Source organism: Achroia grisella, unplaced genomic scaffold (genome assembly GCF_030625045.1).
Source record: "Achroia grisella isolate CSIRO2021 unplaced genomic scaffold, CSIRO_AGI_Agris_v1 utg1847, whole genome shotgun sequence".
Taxonomy (NCBI): domain Eukaryota; kingdom Metazoa; phylum Arthropoda; class Insecta; order Lepidoptera; family Pyralidae; genus Achroia; species Achroia grisella.
Genome location: NW_026712687.1, coordinates 1519177 through 1538134, shown reverse-complemented (window position 1 = coordinate 1538134; position 18958 = coordinate 1519177). Strand labels below are relative to the sequence as shown.

The 18958-nt window shown below is 34.0% G+C and overlaps 1 protein-coding gene across 1 annotated transcript in view; it reads left to right on the top strand.

The window, feature by feature from the left end:
* The first annotated feature begins 5026 nt into the window (after nt 1–5026).
* Nucleotides 5027–18958, top strand: part of LOC131841603 (ryanodine receptor) — a 66956-nt gene continuing 53024 nt past the window's right edge. Inside the window, exons 1-21 of the mRNA XM_059189924.1 lie at nt 5027–5093; nt 5382–5494; nt 6023–6134; nt 6236–6372; nt 6953–7078; nt 7655–7766; nt 8713–8851; nt 9963–10141; nt 10888–11031; nt 11659–11830; nt 12113–12310; nt 12600–12705; nt 12841–12952; nt 13535–13675; nt 14641–14778; nt 15305–15457; nt 15666–15781; nt 16178–16352; nt 16946–17049; nt 17972–18105; nt 18654–18743. Of these exons, the coding sequence (XP_059045907.1) occupies nt 5386–5494; nt 6023–6134; nt 6236–6372; nt 6953–7078; nt 7655–7766; nt 8713–8851; nt 9963–10141; nt 10888–11031; nt 11659–11830; nt 12113–12310; nt 12600–12705; nt 12841–12952; nt 13535–13675; nt 14641–14778; nt 15305–15457; nt 15666–15781; nt 16178–16352; nt 16946–17049; nt 17972–18105; nt 18654–18743 (2697 nt within the window). The 5' untranslated portion in view covers nt 5027–5093; nt 5382–5385. The remainder of the gene's footprint in view (nt 5094–5381; nt 5495–6022; nt 6135–6235; nt 6373–6952; nt 7079–7654; nt 7767–8712; nt 8852–9962; nt 10142–10887; nt 11032–11658; nt 11831–12112; nt 12311–12599; nt 12706–12840; nt 12953–13534; nt 13676–14640; nt 14779–15304; nt 15458–15665; nt 15782–16177; nt 16353–16945; nt 17050–17971; nt 18106–18653; nt 18744–18958) is intronic.

The window sequence follows — 18958 nt, the reverse complement described above, 5'->3', positions numbered from 1 at the left end:
GATCTTCACATATCACTGTCCACCAATGGACATCATTATTTTTTTATATATGCTCAGTGACTAACTCAAATGAAATTATTTTTATTGATAGTCGCCAATAGTCACTTTTGATTTTATAATCAAAGAAGTCATCGAATCATTATTTTTTTATCATTACTCTAAGGTTGCTAATATACACTCAGTTAGTCATAAGGTTAACACAACGTCGTTAATTACAACGTCGCACCCTCTTTAAATATGAAGTGCGCAGCAACTAAATTCGCCAACCATATTTGCGTAACCTGACGACTACATATTTGCAGTCTTTATATTTGCAGCCTAAGCTGATCACTTCTCATGAAGTAGAGAGCCAGTATAACTATGTCAGAGCCCGTATGATTCCTAAATTTAACCAAAAGTCGTACGTATTAGTAGAGTCAGAAAAAAAGGAAATTATAAATTTATAGAAGTGTTGTTTTATCTAATATTAATTAGAAAAAAAATAGGCACGTTCAAAATGAAATCTTGAAACGATTTTACCAACTTTTCAAGGAGGAAAAAGTGTTCAGCGGTAGCACAGAGTCATTCGGCAAGCAATGGGCGGTCGGTGACGTTGTCGGAGTATTCCTTGATCTGATCGATAAAACGATAAGTAAATATCAAACGATTTCTGGTTTTGGATAGCTTGTGCTGGCAAATATATTTATGGCAGGAACATTATCTAAACTTTCTTTCTCTTTCTTCCTACTTGTGTGAGATACGTAAATTTAGATTCCCACGTTGATACTACTTTTTACATTTTTACATTCATATTACATAAATGACATGTCATATTAGAATCACGAAAAAATTAAAAGACAAACAACTCATTGATCTGCTAAAGCTTAGTTTATACATTATAATTTAATAGCTGATTAGTAGGGACTTCGTCTTCTTTTTTGAGACAGGAGATAGTCTATTTTCTACTTGTACCTCGTATTACAATCTCTATTCATATAAAAATGTATTTGATCTTAAAATTTAGGAATCATTGAGTCTTAAAAATGTAACAAAGGACAGATTGACAGATTCAAAATGTACGCTCTTATTAGTGTCCCATTGCAGTCTAATTAATCAGTCATCTCAATACATCCACTATATTCAAATAAAGCAAAAGAAGCTCTTAAATAAATATTAATTATTTTGTATTAGACACCGACTCCAAAATCAATAACATGTATTCAAATGACATTTATACTTATACTTCTGTACGAAAAGTTACTTTATAACTATCTTTACGTATTATAAATCTCAAAGATCATGAGATATAAACAAACCTACACTATAACTTTGGGTATTTTAACTTCCTAACTTTTCGATAGCAGACTAAATTAATCTGAAGAACTGCTATAGCTCTTTACCAAATTCGATTCAAATATTCACAACAAAATTTCTTATTTTATCGAATTAGGTGTTAATTTGCAGAAGTCCATTTAATTACTTAATGGATTTATATTACTTTGTTTAATTCCTCTACCATTGGCATGTGTGATACTACAAATATTCAGTACGGACGCCTAACCACTGTGCGAATATGAAGCGTCACGATTACTGACTATGCGTCCGACTAATCCTATCTAGGATAACAATCGATGAAGATTTGTATGTATTTATGGAGTCAATCTGAACTAAATATTTTATCTGTTTTACGTGTATGTATACTATCGTGAATGTTGTAGGGTTTTACCTACTAACTAAATTAAACCCTATTACTAAGTATCTATTATGAATATGAAAATGTTCCTGCCACACTGCTAAAAGCATTGAATACCGATAAATCGAGGCTAGCATAAATTCATAATGAACATTTTTGCTTCCAATCTAATACAGCCACCGCATCGCTTTGCTTGAATTCCGAAGTTTTGCACTAAATTCACATGAGCATTGGGTATTTCGAACCCAATTTAGACACCATTGAGAAGTTTTACTTCATTAATAGTTCTTGTTATTTCAATTGCCGTGTACCTATTTAGTAGGAGCTTGCTATAAAATACAGTATGAATAAAATCAGGCATCCTGAAACCATTCTCTTTATTCTGATTTCGTTTTAGCTTTATTCGAAACAGTGCTCTAATATTATTATACTACAGTTTAAAATTATTTGTATTGTTATTAAATTAGAACATTCAATTGAATATCCCGGTCAGATTCGTCTAAGGGTCGAGACTTATAATCTACTTATTTTAACTCTATCCCATCTCATCCTTTGGAAATATTAGACTATTTAATGTTATAGCGAATGCCTCTATTTATAATACTATAAAGATGGCATTTAAATATGACACCAAATTTTTGTGGATAAAATTAATCTGTATTATTGAATACAAATACAAGCTCACTTGAAAAGAATAAGAGCCGAGTTTTTTGTCAGTTCTTCTTGGCCCGTAAGCACTACGAACTGTCGGTAGATTTGACATATCATAAGAATCTGTAATTTGATCTACATTAATAAAGATATTTTCATTTTGAATACTTGCGATATGGTGCGATACACCGCGATGGGCTGCGGTGAGCTGCGGTGCTATATGTCACTAAAATTTATTAGTTACTTAGCAACGTTTATATAGAATAGTTATTAAAGCATATACCAAACCTGAAGTTAGTAATAGTACAATACGAAATTGAACATCTTGTACGAAGAAGTAAATTGTAGAGAAGAAATAGTTTTTAAAGCTTTCATATATATGTACTGTAACATGAATAGTACAAAATTTGTTTTAATCCAATTTGTTTCTTAATGAAAGCGGTATAAGTACGTACGTCTGGCTACGGTTTGGTATGCCGTTTATGACTAACATTATAGATATTTCTATATATAATACCTTAATTCTATTTTAATTTATTGGAATTTAAGATTTGAGCCTAATTTAAGTTTATTTGAATAAATAAAAAAAACTCTGTTCTCATGCTTTTAAATTAGACAAATTAGCAATCGCATCATATCGCATTAGATTGTATTCGTCGATATACCATACTTTAATATGTCGCTAGTAATAAGACCTCCTGAAACCAGACACGAGTAGACTTGGACCTCGACTAAAAGACCTAATGGACTCAACGCCGACATGGCATATAGAGTCTTGTATACCGACGTGCTTCTAAATTCTCCACTATGGCTCACCTAAGCTTATTTTTTATACTCTTTATTGCACCAGTTACGGTATAAGAACAAAAATAAAATAGTAAATATACATTAAGCATATTGTACATAGAGTGCAAGTTAGATATTTTTTATGAAGAAAGAAACTTAAAAAATTTACAATTCTTTTTCACATGGATCTATTTAGAGGAATAGGATTTTGTTATTATGGGATTGACATGCGAAATTTAGGAAAAAGCACAAATTAAATCAGGATTCCTGAAATGAGTTCACGATTTTCAATCATTTAGTCTTTATTTATTGTTGGCAATTGAAATAACTTGAATATCACTTGATAAAGTATATAATTAGTAATAAAAAATAGCATGGCTAGGATAAAAGGTAGTCAGACTGATTAAAATATATTTATTATGACTTACAGTTGTTATATTATATTGTAGTTAGTTATATAATAGAAATAGATGACATTATACTACAAAACTAAAATTCCGATTCCCGTTTCAACTAAAAGCATCGCTTCTTGCTTGTTTGTGACTAACATACTACTTTGTTAGTGATTTTTTTTGTTATATAATATTAAATAGCTTTTGTATTTAAGAATGATTAATGAAATTGTCGATTGAATCTTATTAGTTAGTAAAATACAATACATTTTACTATCAACAACAACAATTAAAATATTATTTAATTATACTCTACATAATTTACCTTTTAATCGACAAACTAAAGGAGAAGGTCTTTATTTATTAAACATTATTTTTGTGCATATGCTACATAACAGTTATTTTGCCAAAAAAACTTACGATAATTCTTTTTTTCCAGTCAAAATACAAAATATCTTTCAATATATTGTTCTTAAATAACTGAGTCATCAGATTTTAATTATGTTACGTATATCAGGTTTTTCGTTAAATGGGGAATTACTGATGGACGCTTTGGGTGGTGAGACCACCTTCGCTGACGTACAAGGAGACAATTTTGTGCCAGCATGTACATTAGGTGTTGGACAGAAAGCAAGGTAAGTCTTACAAATGCAGATTTCACATTGCAGTTATATAAAAAAACTATTTATTTATCTAATAGAAAAGTAGCTGCTTATAATCCAATACATTATATCTACTGAATATTTGTAGAGAAAGCCTGTAACAAAATTTAAGAGAATTAACGAAAGATTTGAGATAAATAAATAACTAGAAATTATATTTTAAAGCAGAATTTTAATGCGTGAGTATGGTATGGTGCTCCTGTTTGCAATTACGGTATATGCTGACGGGGCATCAGTTAAAGATTGTAGAAAAGATTGTATTGTATACGCATAAAGTCTGTTCTGTTAAACCCATCATAACGAATAGACAGAATTAATCCCAATATTTTTTAGTGATGACCATGCAGAAGTTAACCTGATATTATACTCATAGATGCTGGAATTTTTTTTTTTAATTCAATTTCAAAATTAAAACTTTCGAGTGAATTTTCCAAAGTCTATTTTATTTATTTTTGTGTTTTAGTATATATTTATTATAAATAACACAAAGCGGAAGAATTTTTTACAAGTAAATAATAGCCTTTGTGTATGATGTAATTCAAATAGCAAATAAGCTGACTCATATGATGGTAAGTTGTAACCGCTGCAATATATAAACAGCACTACCGATGTCCGCCCGACGAAAGTGTGACGCCCCCGATACCATTCATGTACCAATGATATGATGATATCATTGGTACTTGAATGGTATCGAGATGATACCAATGCGGAGGACTAAGATGTCATGCGTCTTACCCTATAATGTCACTGCCTTATCTCACCCTTTAACCGAAATACAGTTTCTTCTTCTATTAGTGAAATCTTATTTGCACACACTGTATTATTTTACATTCGTTTACTTATTTTCAGACTCACATATGGTCAAGATGTGAATTCACTAAAATACTTCACGACGTGTGGACTTCAGGAAGGTTATGAGCCTTTCTGTGTGTAAGTATTAAAAAGTAATATTTCTGTAAATTAGATATTCGTATAAGTTATCCTATTAAAAATTAGGACCTATAAAAGTAAGTATCTTGTTTCGACCATATATAAGAAGCAATAGCTTCGTAGCAAGAAATCGTCAGTATCAGTTGACGTAGAAATAAATTCTGAGGTAACATCATAAAAAATACTCTCGTAGTCGAGATCAATCGAGTCATCACAGAAAGGAGTATTTAGGAAGCTTTTATATTTATAGTAACTGATAGAAAAACATATAATATATATGTTTTATAGTAACATGAAGAGAGATGTCACCCATTGGTACACCAAGGACCAGCCCATATTTGAGAACACGGATGAAATGGCTGACACCAGAATTGACGTCACCAGGATACCAGCTGGCTCGGGTGAGTACATATATAAAATTAACATTTAAGGTCAGCAACACGCACTTGACATCTGGTGGTTCAGGCGTCCATAGGCTACGGACACCGTTTACGATCAGATGGACTGTATGCTTGATTGCCGCTATCGTGGTATAGAAAAAATCGGCAGCGTTCCATCAACATATATACAAAAGTAATAAAATATCTCCTCACCACGGTTACGTTATGTATGATAGTAAACGGTTATCGTATCCTAATGGAAGAAGACTAACCAAACCATATACTATATCATATATCATACTCATAGAATCATCCTATCATAACATATATATTATTCTAAAATCATATATGTAAAAATATCTGCATGACCTTAAGTCATAGCCTATCATATAGAATTCACCATAAATTAACTACGATGGTTTTCAGGGGTACCGCGTGGAGATCTAACATGGTACATGGCAATTACGCTGTTGGTTCCTATTACTAACAATTTCCTTCCCCCAATTATGTTGTCTTTGTATTATAGATAGCTGTTATTTATACTTTCAGATACTCCACCTTGTCTGAAGATCTCTCACAATACATTTGAAACGATGGAGAAGGCTAACTGGGAGTTCCTACGGTTATCTCTCCCCGTTATTTGTCATTCACAATTTATTGAGTAAGTATACGATCGTCTTAACAACGTCTGCTTACGTAGGGACTAGATGGCGCTGTGTGAATTGTCCTAGATTATTATTAATCAAAAGAAATGTATTGCAGTGAGGCAGAAAAAGCTCGTCGCTGGGTAGAGATCAAAGATAGACAGCAGATCCTGATGAAGGAGGCCACCGAAGCCCAGATGCCAGCACACATAGATCAGATCATGAGGAGTGGATTCACCATGAACGATATCAAAGGTACTATCATGCATAGCATTTATATATTTTTTTATATACCTAATCTCTTTATTGCACCAAACATCTAATAAGACAAAAAAGTTTGGCTTGACATTAAGTTTAGCTCAATTATGAAATTGACTGACAAACCTACACATACCTATTGAATTTAAATTCATATATACCATATGTGCCACAACTGACGATCCATTGTGCTTATTTTTTTTTCTCCCCACAGTAATAAAACAAAAGTTTGGCCCAAGCTCATAACTGACCGCCAAAATTGGACATACCTACTTAATTTAAAATGTTTATTATAAACCTTTTTATTTCGCTTTAACACAACTGACGCCCATTCATTCTGCTTATATTTTAATAAAAAAAAATGTTTCTCTCTCTCTCCCAAATAAAACTCTCCAAAATAATAAAATAAAATGTTTAGCTTGACAAAAAGTTTGGCCCAAGCCCATAATTGACCTTCAAACCTACACATACCTTTTGAATTTAAAATCTTTATTATAAACCTTTTTATTTTGCGGTACCACAACTGACGCCCATCCATTGTGCTTATTATTATTTTTTACTCCCCACAAAACCAAAGGCCTCCACTACGACGAGAACCAAGAAGAAGTGCCCAGTTCCAAATTGAAGAGGCAACCGTCGAGACCACCGAGGAAGGGTTCCGTGACTAGAGGCGTTACTATACAGAATTACAATTTGCAACCAGGTCTATTGATGCGTTTTAAGCTTTGTCTGCCATGTCATTTCGACTTTGCATTCGTCTTCAATATTGTATATTCATAATCTTTATAGACAGAGAGCTGACAACTAATTTCTATCTATAGGTTTATTTTTCTAGCTTTCAATATAGATATATCTTTATATTTCTTCTTTTGATGATTTACATTTTTTAATTTAAATGTTACAATATTAATATTTCATTATTATCATAACTTATGTAGTTATACAACTACGATATAACAATTTTTGTACATATACATACATATACATTTGCATTGCATTGCATTGCATCTAACTCTTACGTCTTCCATAAACAGAGATAATAGAACTAGTTTTATCTAGTAAAATTCAGTAACATTATAAAAGAGTTTCATATTCTTCATTAAAAACTTATTTCAATCATAACTATTTTCAGCAACAAAATAATTTAAAACTATTGCCAGTTGCAAATTTTCTCCACTGTACTTTTCTCAAACAATTTTAACTTTCCTGTTTCGCGCTATTTAACAGTTGAAATGTAACCTTAACTCTTATAGAATAATGTACATATTTGTGATTTTAGGTCAAGTCAACGGTATGCATCGCACTACAAGTGAAGCAGAGATGGCCAAATATGAATTGGGTGTTCAAAATACTGAGGACAAAAAAGATAAGCGTGGACGGTCGCCGTTCAAGTAAGTGGACCATATTATTATAATTATCTTTGTAAAATCACCCCAGGTTTCTTATGAAAGTAAGAAAGAGAACCATAGCAAATTGTACATGAAAATATGCATATGAAGAATAACTCAAAACAACGACTGTTAAAATTTTATCTGTTTAACAATATTGTGACTATTCATTTCAATATTGTGTTTTAACAAAATGTAGATACACAATGAATACAATTGACATCATAAATTAACTAGTAATTATGGTAGGATGGCAGTAGATGGCATTTAGATAGAATATCAGAGATTGTTTTAATTATAATTTTTGTGTACATTTTAATTATATATACATATCTTCCTAATGCTGTTTATAAATCTATCGTAAGACCTGTCATTTTGTATGGATCTGAATGTTGGGCCGTAAAGGAGACGGACGGAAGGCGTGTGCATGTTGCAGAAATGCGAATGTTGAGATGGATGTGTGGGGTCACCAGGAATGACAGAATAAGGAATGTATATATACGAGGAAGTTTGAAAGTTTTGCCGGTTATAGAAAAGTTGCGAGGTAACAGATTGAGCTGGTATAGGCATGTTTTGAGGAGGAACGAGGATCATGTCTTATGGAAAGTGTATAATATGAATGTGGATGGATGTAAAGGGAGAGGACGCCCTAAGAAAAGATGGATGGATTGTGTGAAAGATAATATGAATAAAAAAAGAGTATGCTCAAATATGACGAATGATAGAGAGCAGTGGAAGAGAATGACATACTGCGCCGACCCCAAATAATGGGATAAAGGCAAGGCAATGATGATGACATATCTTCCTAAGTGAGCATATTGGGAAACTGTAAAGGTCGCTTAGTATAATGTCAATAAATAAATAAATAAGTTATCTATACATTATCTAAAAAGATCTCCCCTAATTGCTATCCTAATTGAAATAAAATAAAAGAATCCTTTGGATTCAGGTTCTTCAAGAGCAAACGTGGTGAAAGTGGCGATAGATCGAAATCTCGGAAATCAAAAACACCAGATCCATTTAGTGATACGGAGGTCTCGCCTGAAAGAGGCATGCGCAGACCCAACCCACAGATCAGAGTTTCACAAGTAAGTAGTAGCAGATTAGTATGTGATATGGGAAAGAGTTTGAAATGGTTTTGTTTATTTTTGTACATAAAAATCGTTCATGAATTTATGAACTTGTTTTTTCTTTTTTTTTATAATGTTAACCGTATTTATTTACCATAAAATTATTCATGTTATGACCCGGTTAATAATATAAATAATGTATATTAAACAGTTATTTTTAAACTTTCGTAGTTTAAAAATAACTGAAATTTCTTTTGTTTTTTTATCAAGTTAATTCCTACTACCAATATTTTACAGAATGCATGAAATATTTTGCGATTTTTTATTAATTTCTTTTTAAGTAGGAATATTCAATATTACAAACGTTATAGTTTTAAGAATATTAAATATTTCTATTTGGTAATGTGTTGAGTTCCATTTTGTATATGAGTTTCTGTTTTAGTTTTGTTTGATTTTTTTACAAAAAGGCAAATCAAAGGTATAACAACATGCTACCCAGGACTAGCAAGCCCTACTTATATGGAAGCAATGGCGTACTCAATGTAAGTTCTAAAAATGTGGTCGAAAATAATATTCATTATATTTTAATTTTATTTAGGAACTTTAAATTAAATTACTTACTGACTTACAAATACTATTTAAATTGATTAAAGCTAATTCTTATTTAATATATGAGAATGTTAATAAATATATATAAATTCTCTATTCTGAACACTGACTCGTAGTGTTATACTTTATATGCAGCGATATATAGGAATTTATACAGCTATATCTGCTATGTAATTTATTACAATTCTGACAAATTCATTAGTGAATTTAAGGTATAATGTTTATTAGTATTGGAAATGTTCCATAGTAAGTACATTGTATATACATACATTTATTATATTTTAACTGACTGAAATGGCTTACTTTATTTGTGTACTAATTATTATAATAATAAATTATAATATTATATATTACATACATATACATTATTCTGGGAAGACTACTATTTTTTTTTTTTAATAATACCTACAAGAATCAATTTAAAATAATTTTTTTTCAATTCCTACCAGTAGTTCCCAAGATTATCGCATGACAGATTATTACAACCAAACAAAATATTTCTATAGATTTATAATATTAGTATGATTCATATTGTTTGGTTTTTGCACTTCAGACTAACTTGACAATGGCAACACCAACGCAAGATCGTAAACAGATGACAACTAGCGCCCTCTCCGCGGCGACGACTGAAACAGTGGGCAATGAGATCTTCGATGCTGAATGTCTGAAATTAATCAACGAATACTTTTACGGTGTCAGGTAAGTTTCAATATAGAAACGTAACTTTATTGGGCTTAAAAACGAGCATTATCAGTTATACCATAGAAAAGATAGAAAATTTTAACCGATTTCTTTCCGAGTCCTTTTCTGATTTTGGAAACTAATTACTTTCCTGTAATCAAATTAAGTTCGTCACGATTTAATTTTTTTCGTATATATGTGTATACTAGTAGTGCCCACGATTTCGGCCACGTTAAATTTCAATAAAAAAATATAGCCTATATGTTATTCTGATATATAGCTATATTACTGTAAAGTTTAATCAAAATCCGTTCAGTAGTTTTTGTGTGAAAGATTAACAAACATCCATACTCACAAACTTTCGCATTTATAATATTACTAAGTTTAAGATATGTATAATGGCTGCTAGTGGATTGGCAGACCCGTTTATGATGACGGTATATTCTGTCGCGTCCTCTCCAATGGAGAATGATACTACGAGCTTGAGGTCATTTAGCCTATCGCGACGAATTCTCTAGAAGTTACCGACGAAAGTTTCCAACTTTGTTAACAAATAGGTACTAACAACTAAGTCCAATTAGCTCCACTGCTAACAATCCTTAATCCCCCCTTCTTATTCAAACCCCCAGATTTATAATACGGTGTAATACAAACATTGAAAATAAACGGATGAATGGCAAATATTCCAATAAATATATTCATCATAACAACATTTACAGTGTCATTTCTTTTATACATTTTCGTATAAATATTTTTTTTTCCAGAATATTCCCCGGCCAAGATCCAACTCACGTGTACATTGGTTGGGTGACAACACAGTACCACTTACATTCAAAAGACTTCAATCAAGGCAAGGTGATGAAATCATCTGTCATCATCACCGATGATTACGACAGGGTCATTGAGAGGTCTGTTATCAATTTGTGAATTATTCAATTAAAAATAATCTAAGAGAGCTTTTTCTCTATTACTGTTGGCAATGGTGCACCCGCCTGCGCAAACGGGTTGCGCTGGCAAGGCACCAGTGGAGATACGATGAGATTTAAACAATGTCAGTTAGCCCATTGTGATGAAATTACTAATAATTATAAATAGGAATATTGAGTTATTGTAAAACCATAAATATTTTTACAGTTGAAATAAAAACTACCATGGTTATTAGCCGAGTTTCGTTTGAGTTGTTCTTTTTTTTTATTAAGGGGTCTAGACTATTGTCAGGTGTTTAAATCTGTAGCGCTGCGACCAACATAGATCCATTGTGCACCCAATTTCAAAGTTCGCTACCTAGACCCGTCAGGAACAAGAATTGATGGATATTCTTAGAAGCGATGGTTTTTATCTCCTCAGGATAATGTTTTTCTTTTAATTAGAACTGAGTTTCTCGTTAATTGTTGTTAGCTCGAAAGCACTGCGAACTTAACATATCATAAGAATATGTGAATTGAAAGTGTCTATGAAAAAAGATATTTTTATTTTTTTATTTTACTGAGGTAACCACGCAGATAATTCTCTACAAAGACATTTTTTTGTTGCAGTGTGAATCGCCAGTCATGTTATATGGTGAGAGCTGATGAATTATATAACGAAGTAATGGCAGAAGCGACTGGCAAGGGTGCTCAGGGGATGTTTGTGGGGTGCTCCGTCGACACCTCCACAGGGACTGTCTCCTTCACGTGCGAGGGGAAAGAGACCAGCATCAAGTTTAAGGTGATTTTCATTTTCCGTTATTTGTGGAATCCTTACCACGAATAATTTTGTGGTAAATAAAGGTATTTAGCTCTCTCAACATTTCTACTTTGTTGCACTAGCCGTGGTCACGAGCTGACTATAACAGCAATGTCAAAGTCGGTAGGAGCCAGCAGAACGAAAGATCCTAACATACAGCACTCACGGTATCCGTACACTTATTGGAATTGTGGATTGTTTATCCCCATACTATAAAAACACCATAATTCAATTATCTGCTAACCTAAACGATTATTTCCACAGATGGAACCAGAAACCAAGCTATTTCCAGCCATATTCGTGGAAGCAACGTCCAAAGAGATCCTCCAAATTGAACTGGGAAGATCGAGCACTAGTCTACCTCTCAGTGCAGCTGTGCTACCAACTAGTGACAAACACGTCATACCTCAGTTCCCACCGAGGTTGAAGATCCAGTGCCTCAAACCTCATCAATGGGCTAGGGTAAGTCAACTTATTATACATATACAGTGTAGGATGCTGCCGTCAAAATTATGGTAGACGTGAAATACGGTCGCACCGCTATGATTCTGGTATATGGCATACCGTATAGTTTTTAGTAGGTAAAAACCGTACAAATTTAAACGAATGGACCTACTATGTAGTAGTTTGTTTCTGTTTGAATGTTGACGTGTTTGCGATAGTTTTTAGCCCTAATTTCTTTTTTTTTTATTTGGAGTATTCTTTTTAATTTTAAATTCTATAATTTTTTATATCTTATTATTTTCTGCAGGTACCAAACTTATCCCTCCAAGTGCATGCTCTGAAGTTATCAGATATCCGCGGCTGGTCTATGCTCTGTGAAGACGCTATCTCCATGCTAGCTCTTCATATACCAGGTAAGTAATTAAATATTTTTTGTTCAAATCAAATCAAATCAAATTTAAATATTATTAGTGTGGGTCTATTGCAGACTCTTATGATATGTCAAATCTACGGTAATTACGGTAACTAATCGGTAATTTTAATTTCAGAGGAAGATCGCTGTATAGACATATTAGAACTCATTGAAATGGACAAACTGCTCAGTTTCCACTCGCATACACTCACACTGTATGCTGCATTATGCTACCAAAGTAATTACAGGTAAGTTTGTACTCAGACGCCCAGCAATGGGCAAAATTACTTAATTATTACGATTTCGATGGTTTAACGATTTAGTTAAACCCTTTACTGTACACGATCTGTACTGTACTGACGCTCACGGTTACGATTCCTCGCACAATACAAACATTTTTATTGTGAGCATTGGTTTCCATGTATATTATGTATGTATTTACAAAATATATATTTAAGTATTTCTATCAGCTGTCTAGTACTCATATCACAAGCTCTGCTTAGCTTGGGACTGAATCGCGTTTTGTGATTTTATTTTGTAGTTATAGCGTATAATGACAAACAAGCTGATTATAAGCATCATAAGCACGGTCCAACTGATTATAAGCATCTCATATCACTGGATATTACGTTATCATGTGACATTCGTGATACCACTCATGCGTTGCCATTCCAGAAGGCATGTCTTAAGTGTATTCATTTATTCACAATTTAAGAACCACTCTCTTCTTGATGGAGCTCTTGCCACTTTCCGCGATCTTTCATCATCCTCTTTATATGTTGATACTACACGATATGTACGTGTATATTAGTAAAGTTTTGTAATTACAGAGCTGCGCACGCGTTATGCCAACACGTGGACCAGAAACAACTGTTGTACGCAATTCAGTCCCAGTACATGTCGGGCCCGCTGAGGCAGGGCTTCTACGACCTCCTCATCGCACTGCACTTGGAATCACACGCCACCACCATGTGAGTACATCATTTGTATGTTTACTTTGTTAATAGAGGACAGTTTTGGGATTAAATGTCGTTGATTGTGTATTGTATTCATTTACTAATAAAGGCTATAACAGAATAGCAGAGACGGTTGGCCTCCTCTAGTTGTAGGCCGTTTCGTCTCGATTATTACCTCTTAATTTTATTATAAGCAGCAATTGTAGACACAAATAAAAATTTTTTTCTGTGTACCAATTATATGAGTGAGTTCGCAATAAACCTTAATGTATATGGAGATCCTGACATCGATTACGTAGCGCATCCGATCCTCTGCTCAATTCAAACATGGATCGAAATTACGATGGTCTGAGCCGAGATTCAAACCCCTAGCGGTACCCTCAGAAATTGTAACACCATGGTTAATAATCTGAAATCTGAAGTAAATATATATTTTCAAGATTGTCAAAACATACTCTAATGCTTTTGGTCATAGCTGCCCTTTATAGCTTCACAAAGCGATAGGTCGCAAGTACAAATGGCATTCCAATCAAAAGTAAGGCTTTATGGAGCGGCCCAAGGCCCACTCCCCCTTGTTGGGACTTTAATCTGAGGGCACCACTAGAGGTTCGAACATCGACTCAGGTTCATTTCGTACCCGTTTGAAATGAACCGGGGATCAATCGGCGAGTCCTGACCCCTTAGGAGTATACAAACAAGTTACAGCATCAAGATACGACCTGGGAGGCACAAACTTTTGTGGTTGTATACGTTCATTCATATAAACATTGTTTTTAAAAATGTGTACTGTGCTGTACTGAACTGTATTTCCTATGCGTCCTTTAACAACACAAAATATAGTATTAGTGCAGTATTCGGTACTGCATCAGCTCAACTCAGATGTTCATAAGCGACTACTGCAAACCTTTTTTTATCTCCTCTATAATATACATCTATTTGAAAAGTATATTCTTTGTAGCATTTGGTTCGTTTTTATACAGGGAGACATGCAAAAACGAGTTCGTGATTCCACTGGGACCGGAACTGAAGTCCTTGTACGAGGATCCGGAAATGGGACACTCGTTGCGATCGCTGCAGACTGAAAGCGTACGCCCCCAGATGAAGATGACTGATATCACGTTAGTATTCCTTATACAACATGATTCTAGCCTTTTACAAAATCTATTTATTTTTATTTATTTATTTATTCATTTCAATGTTACAACACCAATCGTCTGAATAGGTATCTATGTCCCACCTGCTTCTTCCGCCAAGCAATGTGCTTTGTAAACTGGATTAGAGTATGAAAGATGAGATATTGCAGTAAAATTTCAAAGGTCGGATGCATAAGACAGTTCTCAGAAATAGCAACGCGTGAGGGAAAGGAAAGAAAGAATGGACATCATGATGATATGTTCATAGTGCTGTACATGTTTATATTTATTTTTAACTACGACTTTACGGCCCATCTGATCTTAAACGGTTACAGTAGCCTATTGGCGCCTGAAACACAAGGTGTCACGTGCGCGTTGCCCATCCTTAAGAAACGTTAATATACCCTTTTTGAATAATCCTATATGCGACAATTGACATTTGCTATCATGTAAGAATTCTAGTTGCCAATTTGAAAAACATCTTTATATAAACTTTCCTTTTTCATTTCAGTGATAGCATACACGACATTAGCAACCTCTACTCCCCCTACTTCCCCTTGGAGGTGGTCAGGGAGTTCGTGATGCAAGCGCTGGCCGAAGCTGTGGAAACCAATCAGGTCCACAATCGAGATCCCGTCGGTGGAAGCAACGAAAACTTGTTCTTGTTAGTATTATCTTTGTAATAAAATAAAATGTAAAGTTGTTCTTTTATTAAAACTCAACATATTGTTATATTCACACTTTTTCGATCTTCTACCCCCTTAACGTGTAACGTATAAATGGCCCATAATATGATTAAGTGCAATGATTTACTACCATTGTCTTAACGTATCATAAAGTCAGCTAATGAATGAGATTATGTATTGTTTCAGACCACTTATAAAATTGGTAGATCGTCTTCTATTGGTGGGCATGATGCGTGATGAAGATGTAGAGAAACTACTTATCATGATTAACCCCGAAACCTGGGATCCCACATTTGACAAAGGTGATTACTAAAATTGTTATTAAAATTGCAACACCCTGTAACACACACTCACCCACCTACACACACACAATCACGTGTATACAGATAACACTTTTAAGGGTAAGTACCCACTAAGGGTTCGTAAGGACTGTTAAAGAAAAATTATGGTCCCTATTAGTAAAGACGTGTGTTTCGAAAAAAGTGACAGACAAGAGAACAATAATTAAGAATATAAGAAAAGTATTTTATAAAAATTTAATAAAACTCTAAATAGGTGTGGTGTGCCCAAAAACATTACATAATTTTTATTAAGAATATAAATTAATTTAAGGCTATTTTAGTCGTAATGATAATAATATGATAAAATAAATATAGCTATTCCAATAATATAAAAAAACAATTTTACCAAACATACAGAAGCAAAAGACGAACATAGAAAAGGCTTATTACACATGAAGATGGCGGAAGGTGCAAAACTGCAGATGTGCTACTTGCTTCAACATCTGAACGACATACAACTGCGGCACAGAGTGGAAGCTATCATTGCGTTTGCTCACGATTTCGTTGGTGACCTGCAGACTGATCAATTGAGGTATGAATGAGACGAATTTCTTGCCATTCAACGTGCAGGAGCTGGGTCCATCCTGTAGAGAGGGAAACTGCGATCAGTTCCCGGGACTTGTGACCCGGTGTAGATTTTAATTGGCTCCACCCTCACCTTCACCGCTCGAGCTTCTCTCCATGGCAGGAGCCTGCTTGTGCTGCTTTAGATATACGTCCAATATAGAACTTATTGCTGGTAAAGGTGAAAGGTAATTGCTTAAATATGAAAGGTGACTGAAATAAAAAAAAATCGTGGTAGACTTTGCACAAATTCTGTCGTCTGGGTACCTCAAAAATATAAAAACAGCGTAGGATGCCCCGCAGCGATCACATATGTCGGGTTGGGGGCAATAACTGGAACAGAAGGACCGAAGACCGTGTCTTGGGAAAGGCCTATGTCAAAACAATGGACTACAATGGGCTGTTGATGATTGATGTTATTTTCCTTCTTAAATGCGATTATAGATAAAAAAACATACCATACATAGCTTGCTTTCTATAATCAGCACCATCTAGCAGATCTCCCAGGTACTATTAATTATGCAATAAAATGTTACAAATAAATAAATGTGTAATTTTCAGGCGTTATACAGAAATCAAACAGTCGGACTTGCCAAGCGCGGTAGCCGCCAAGAAAACGAGGGAGTTCCGTTGTCCGCCGCGGGAACAGATGAACGCTATACTTAGTGAGTGAACAATAACTACATACTAACTAATTATAATTATATACTTATGATATTACAATACCTTTATTCGATTATACTCGATACGATATACTCTATTCAGTCGGGTAATTCAAACTAGTTAGAGTTCACATCAATATTATAGAAAAAAATTCAATATTTTAAAAAGAAATTTAAAGAAGATAGTTTGTGTTTAGTACTAATGAAGTACCCAATGGAAAGGTTATTACAAATATTGTAAATTGCGGAGGTCGGTAGGTGAATAATCCTCTTTCGTTGGGTGAGCCGCGGCATTCAGTCGACGAGCGCAGAGCGTGCCAGTTGTATTTTGGATACTAAAGTGAATTGTATTAGGAATCGGTTTATCCCGGTCTTATTTGAGCCTGAGAGGAAGCTGCAAGTAGTGAAGGTGAGTGTTAATGCATTCTAAAAGGGCCTTTTAAACCTACACCCGTGTCACTAGTCACGGGCGCTACTTGGGGTTTCCCTTGCAGTAGCTGGCTTCAAAGCCTAAGTCGTCATTAATTAGTGCCTAAGGTACCTACTTAAAAACTCAGGTGCATTGTCTTTTTTTTTATTAACTGTCGATGTTATGGTAAACGCTTCCACCAAAACAGAGCGAACGACATTTAGAGACGATTTTGACATGCTTGAGATGACAGTCATCTCCCAGATTTTTTTTTATTTAATATTGGTGATGGATATAAACACATAGATTTTTGGTGTCGACATGGTGTGAATTCAGTCTCTTAAGTGTTAAACTTAGTGTGGTATACACTTGTCCCACTTATTTAAGCTAATATGAAAATGAAAATTTTGACTTATTTCTGTATTATAAAAAAATGCTTTTAAATATTCTTTACCATTTATTAGTATATAAAATTTTCCTTATGGTAGAAATTACATATATGGTATCTAATTGCAGGCTTCAAACACATGGAGGAAGAGGATAAGGAGAACTGTCCGTGTGGTGAGGAGCTGATCGCGCAGATGATGGAGTTCCACGACAGCCTCATGGCGCACGTATCTCTCAACGCGCTGCAGGAACCGGAACCTACGGTCAGTTGTCACACACGCATTCACAAACCTATATATTTGATATGTTTTCCATTACCGGAAAATCTATCAGAAATATAAAGTGACTCATGGTTTTGTTTGAATTCCTGAAGAAAATACATTCAAATAAATAGAAAAATTAAATTTATTAGTTAACATTTACAAATGCGACACACAGAAACAAGAGACTTCAATATACAATCTTAATGTAATCTCTTTCCCCCTTACGTAAAAACATGTATATGTAAGTTTTTGTACTAAGTAACTAGCTATTCAGCAGTAGGTATTGATTAGATGATAGGTTATAAATAAAAAACTTACTTTCCCAAAAAATATCGACTGGATATGTGGTTCACTCACAAGTGAAAGGAGGACTAGTGTGGCAACGACGCTTAACTAATACCACGGATATCACATGATAACCTGTAGTCTATAGAGTTATTAATATATACAAGCGACGGTTATCTGGTGGTGGTCCGTCTAGTGGGAGCTAGGTTGCTATTCCAGTTATATAAAAAAATGAGTTAAAAGCAACGGTTTTTTATCTACAGGAGTCTGCAGAACCAGAAACCAAGCCGGGAGCGATCGGGAAATTGTATAACATTATAAATACCGTCAAAGAATTAGAGGAAGAACAGAAGGTGAGCACTAAACGTTTTAAATATAAAAATGGTAAACACCATTAAAAGGGCTTTGGATTCGATTTTCCATCGGAAAAACTTAGATACAAACTATAAGAAATCCTACCCCCAAATTTTATTACTCAATACAAAAATTAAGAACGCTATTTTTAGTTCGTTTGTATCTTAGAAGATGATTAAGATATTGAAATATAAAGTTTGCTCTTGAATTTTTT